Below are 6,000 nucleotides of genomic sequence, written 5' to 3'. Positions count from 1 at the left end.
TTCTTCTTCTTCTTCTTCTTCTTCTTCTTCTTCTTCTTCTTCTTCTTTTCTCCTTCTTCTTCTCCTTCTCCTTCCAGAGGGAAAGGCAGGGCAATTGGGGTTAAGTGACTCGCCCAAGGTCACACACAGCTAGTTTTTGTGTTAAGTGTCTGAGGCTGAATTTGAACTCAGGTCCTCCTGACTCCAGGGCTGGTGCTCTCTTCACTGCGCCACCTAGCTGCCCCAATATATTTCTTTATAGGGATCTGGGTAGGAACTGGGCTTTTGATTTCATTAGGATAGAAAACTCCGAGGTCAGGGAAATCCCCCCTGTCAACAAAGGTTCACACTTTCTCTTTAACTCTTAGTCTTAGAACATGGCCTAGAGAACTGAGAGATTAAATAATTTCTCTACAGTCATGTAGTTATTGTATGTCAAAGGAAAGACTAGAGCCCAGGTCTTTCGAACTCCAACACTAATAATGGTATGTAAATGAAAAATTTTTTAAACTTGGAGGTCAACTTAGTGATAACATTTTGTTGTTCAATGATTTCAGTCATGTCCAACTCATTACCCCATTTGGGGATTTTCTTGGCAAAGATACTAGAGTGGTTTGCCATTTGCTTCTCCAGCTCATTTTACAAATGAGGAAACTGAGGCAAACAGGGTTGAATGACTTGACCAGGGTCACACAGCTGCTAAGTGTCTGAGGCTAGATTTGAACTCAGGAAGATGAGTCTTCCTGACTCTAGACCTAGTGCTCTGTGATAACATTACTTTGCTGACTAATCTCATATTTGTATCTAGTTTCTCAAGAAACAAATTGTAATTACTATGAATGCCTATTTTGGTTGCTGATTGTCCTCATTTTGACAATTTACAATCAAATATGTCATGTAATATATACACCTTCTACCATGGGGTGCTATCTTTCCAATTCTAAAATCTATTTCTCAGGAGAATGTTATTATTTCATACACAAAAAGAATAATTTAACATTGAATGCAAAGCCCCCAAACTTCAAAAAGAGTAAATCTTAGTCTACTTGTTATTCTAAATTAAGTCCACATGATTCCATACCTCTGCTATGTAGCACAGTGTTTTTGCACTTTCTACCACCTAACAAATATCTAATATATCATTATTGCAATGCTATATGCCCTACATCAAGGGTCTCAAATACACAGCCCACAACACAGCTGAGTGCAACCCAAACCATTTCTTTAACAAGCTAAATAAAAATACAGTAAAACCTAGGAAATATTACATTTTAAAACTAAGTCAATATGCAGCCCACAGAGATCCTTATCTATTGGATTAGTAGTGCCTGTTTCTATTTGAGTTTGATACTACTGCCCTACATCATATGTCAATGTCATATTCCCTCTGTCAGATGGATAAGGAGTTTGAGAAACAGATCACAAGCCCGACACAGATGTGTCAATACAGTAGCAATGTGGGACTTCATTCATCCCAATTTCTACTGATAAATACAGCCAGATACCCCCCTCTCTCTCCCTCCCCTCCCCTACTTCTCTCCGTTCCTCTCTTGAGAACTAGGAAATAGCTTAAAAAGGCCAGGATCTCCCACTGCATCCTGGGTCATCATCAGTTATCCTGAGCCATGTTTTGCCCCTGGATTGTGATGACTCTGGAGGAGAAAGTGAAGCTATTGACTTTGAACAGCTCTGTCTCATCTAAATCCAATTCACTTGCAAGTCAAGACATCACCCTCCTGATGTCATTGGTCCTCTGACAGCAAAGGGCAAACAGCAACAACATATGCTCTAGGAGCTCTATAGGACCAGGTTTTCCCTTTGAGAATGAAGGCTTTATCTTCTTTTCTTTTTTATCTTTATTGATGTGAGTTGTAAAAGGCCTTTGCAAACATCAAGACAGGTGCTAACTAATGAGAACCTTAGAAAATGATATTGGTTTGTTAAATTGTATGTATATGGAAGTAGGCAAGAACGTTAATGACCAATTGTAATATAAATTGTTTCTTGTAGACTTTTTCTGGAGACTTTTTAGTATAATTTAAGAAAGATAATATTGAATCTCCCCAAATCACTAGAAAGCTATCCAAGATTTTGGAATATGGATTTTGCCAAGCATATTCAGGGGAATTTGATGAAGGCAACAAATATTAAACTTTTGAGAGAATGTGAGTGTGTAGGTCAATTGAATCAATAGATCAATCATACCAACTTAGAGTAATTAACAAGATACTTTTATCAGGTGAGAATGTTGCTGTTGAATCCATCAGAAGCATGAAGTGTGAACAGACTAGTTAATTAAGTTGGAACCATTAGAGTGCTTCAAATCCTTGGATAAAATGAAATGATGCTCCATAGGAAGTGTGTTAGAAGACATATAAAATAGTAAGACTCATCAGATTCCAGTATTCCAAGCACCAGAGGATGACCCTTAAAAGGCCATAGATATAGGCTTCTCATTGCCATCTCAGCAATGTCGCCACAACAGTAGTGACTGGTGTCCATTCCTGTAGTAGAAGCCTAGGAAAACTGGACACATTGAGGAAAGGCAGCTTCAGGACTACAAGGAGCCAAACAGAAAACTACACACTATGCCTAAGTTGAACCTCATGAGAATGCCACAAAGGTAGAAGAGGAATTACAGTAATCAGGAGTTGTGAGATCACCTCCTTGCCACTGGAGCTCTCTAAGATTGAACTTTGGATTCTGTATTATACTTATTGGATAGTGTGCCACATACCTTTGAGGAGAACGTTTTGTATTAACTATTCTTATTATAATACCTTAGTAAATACCTATTTCTCAAAGCTAATTAATCCTGGTTGGCTAAATGACTTCAGCTCATAATCGCTGGGGCAAGCACAAATCCTTAGAAAATCTCTCCCAAATCTTCAAGGTTCTACTTGAAGGGAAAAATATTAGCTGATTATTAGGGACCCAACCTGTTAGTGGGGTTAGGGGTTGGGATAGTGAGCCTTAGAGCTTATGCTATTTGAATTAAAATTAAACATTTATTAGTACCTACTATGTGCTGAGAATATAAAGAGATACTAGAAACATAAAAACAAAGCAAAGCAAGGTAGTGTAGTCGATGGAGCAATGGACCCAGAGTCAGGAGACATGAGTTCAAATTTGACCCCAGACACCTGCTATCTGTGTAACCCTGGACAAATTGTTAAACTTTGTCTGTCTCAGTTTCTTAATCTGTCAATTGAAGATAATGATAGTATTTCAAGGACTTAGGACAGTGCCTAGCATATAGTAAATACTTAATACATGCTAGTTAGTACTTAATATATGCTAGTCAATACTCAAGCAATTTACATTCCACTGGTAGATAAAGAAGCTGTGGTGATAAAGGATAAACATGTACACAGTTAAGTGAATGTAAGAGAATTTTAGGAGGGATAGCCCATTCATAACTAGAAGAATAAAAGAAGCTATTCAGAGGAGCTACATTGAGCTGAACATTGAAGGAAGATAGATTCTGAAAGGCAAAGGAGGGGAATACTGTACATTCCAGGTATGGGAAATAAGTTGTACAAATTAATGAAGGTGGTAGATAGAATATCAAATTCAGGGAACAACATGAAAGTTCAGTTTGGCTGGAAAGTAAAGTCTATGAACAGAATATTAGACAGCTTAATTAGACATCCCTGGGGCGCCAGGTGGCACAGTGAGTAAGAGCACCGGCCCCAGAGTCGGGAGACCTGGGTTTGGTTAGGTTCCAGGCTCAGATACTTAACAACCACACAAAATAACTGGCCATATAACCTTGAACAAGTTACTTAACCCCAATTGCTTAGGGGCAGCTCAGGTGGCGTAGTGAGTAAGAGAGCTGGCCCCAGTGTGGGGAGACCGGTTCCAGCCTTCTATACTCGGCACCCACACAAAAATAATAATAACTGGCCTTGTAACCTTGAGCAAGTTACTTAACCCCAATTGCTTAAAAAAAAATTAGACATCCCTTCACCTCTCCAAACACATGCTATTTGAAAGTGCCTTACATTCATTTTTTTTTCCAGATTTCCATCTCATGTATTATAGTATGTTGGCCTTACAGAGCAACGGGCCCCATATATAGCTGGCTCCACAGTTAAGGACTACATAATTCTGGTCATAGACCTCATCAGTGGAAGAACCAGATGGAAAATAAATGTCCTAAGTGCAAATCAAACTATGTTTCTGGATTTTCATCTTTCAATTAAGTTAATTCAATGGGATGAGTACTATGAAAATTTGGTCAAAATGTTGGTTTCAGTTCCTATGTCAGCCAATTATCTGAACTCAGTCCCATTATCAAAGAAAGCGTGCTTCAGTGTACTTACAAATGAATGTATACCTCAGAAACAGGACAAATTCATTACTGGAACCACAAACTCTAAGTGGAGTTTGAGAGCCAGCTATGTCTTAATACTATGAGAAGTCAACAACTGATACCAACAAATTTTTAAAAAACTAAATTAGAAGCCAGTGGTCTCAAACCCAAATTCTGTGTTTGCAGATAAAACTAAACTATTTGTCCTACTATTCTATATATCTTTATTTTTCTTCACAAGGGTTTGTTAGTCATATTCATCTTTCTTCCACATATTCATTTTAACAAAGAGAAGAAGGTTGTATGTATAGTTTGAATAATCATAAGCAATTTATAATTCATTTCTTGTTTAATCACCCCTAACTTTCTCCCATTTAATAAAAGAATACAATAGCTTAGGGAGTAGATTTAAAAAGAATTTTAAGGCAAGTACAAATTGCCTCAGCTGCCAAATGTTTATATTGGTTAGCTGATAAAGGTTTTATTTTCTTTTTTTCAGGTACCATGATCAACAAGATGTCACTAGCAACTTCCTTGGAGCAATGTGGTTGATTTCAATAACTTTTCTCTCCATTGGTTATGGTGACATGGTACCTAATACATATTGTGGAAAAGGAGTCTGTTTACTTACTGGAATTATGGTGAGTGACATTTCCCTCTCTCCACCTCCTTTAAACTCTGTTTTAATTCACTTCTGATAAGAATATATTTAGATTTTTCTATCCATGGGCCAAGTCACTTCAAACTAATTTTCTAATTTCTTCCTAACAGAAAATTAACATAAATTTGTGGGTTTGCCCTTCTCATCCTTTTCATTTCAATTCTTCACTTCATGGAGTTCCATGTAAAACATATTTTAAGTAGTATCTGTCTCAACCTATACGCTGTTATTTCTTTTAGGGCCAGGATACACTATAGTTAGCTGAGAAGTTGTTAGCTTTTAACAGTTAAGAGGAAAATTTCAAGCATAGAAGTAGCTTGCACAGTTGTTGTGCTAACATGGGATGTTACATGGGACAATATCATAGCTAACTGATATCTTTTATCATGAACAGCTTTAAATTTCTAAACATAAATCATTTAATACTTTGTAATGTTTCTTTTTAGTTATCCTGAGTTTTTTTAGGCAGCTGATTCTCTGTCTCCAAGTTTATTTTATCATTTGCTTTGGTGGAGTTGACTTTAGTGTATATCATCATCATAAGCATTTTTCTTGGTAGGTGCCTAAGTATGATGATGAATAGAATTTTTAACTCCTTTGGCACTGGGAATGATGGAGTAACCTGTTTGGGTTTCTGAAGTCAAGAATATCACCTCAATATGCCAGGCATGCCTCACCAGAACCAGGAATGTTCCTTTTCCTGTTTCAGGAGTAGGATACAGGCAAGCCCTAGTTCTCTAAAAAGACCTCCCTCACACCTGGCCCCCAAGTTAGTTCTTTGCTTATGATACCTCACAATGATGGAGTATACCTTCTTTGATATAATTGTGCATTATTTATATATATATATATATATATATATATATATATATATATATATAACTGGGGCCAAACTGGTATCTCATTAGCCATGAAAATATAGTTACAATCAATTATAATATTTGTGCCTAAATTACTAGTCCTAGTTATAAAACATATGTAATTTCTGTCATAATTTATTGTTATTTGTATGGTACCTATTTTCAGAATTGTGGTGAAAATTATT

At 36.9% G+C, this 6,000-nt stretch overlaps 1 protein-coding gene across 1 annotated transcript in view; it reads left to right on the top strand.

Moving 5' to 3' along the window:
* Positions 1–6,000, top strand: part of KCNN2 (potassium calcium-activated channel subfamily N member 2) — a 191,945-nt gene that overhangs the window by 142,918 nt on the left and 43,027 nt on the right. Inside the window, exon 4 of the mRNA XM_069088189.1 lies at positions 4,794–4,935. Within this exon, the coding sequence (XP_068944290.1) occupies positions 4,794–4,935 (142 nt within the window). The remainder of the gene's footprint in view (positions 1–4,793; positions 4,936–6,000) is intronic.

The sequence above is a fragment of the Petaurus breviceps genome, unplaced genomic scaffold (genome assembly GCF_028583685.1).
Source record: "Petaurus breviceps papuanus isolate PSGF00001 unplaced genomic scaffold, PetGlider_PUasm1.0 184, whole genome shotgun sequence".
In the NCBI taxonomy this organism is placed as follows: Eukaryota; Metazoa; Chordata; class Mammalia; order Diprotodontia; family Petauridae; genus Petaurus; species Petaurus breviceps.
This window is presented reverse-complemented; position numbering and strand designations above follow the sequence as displayed.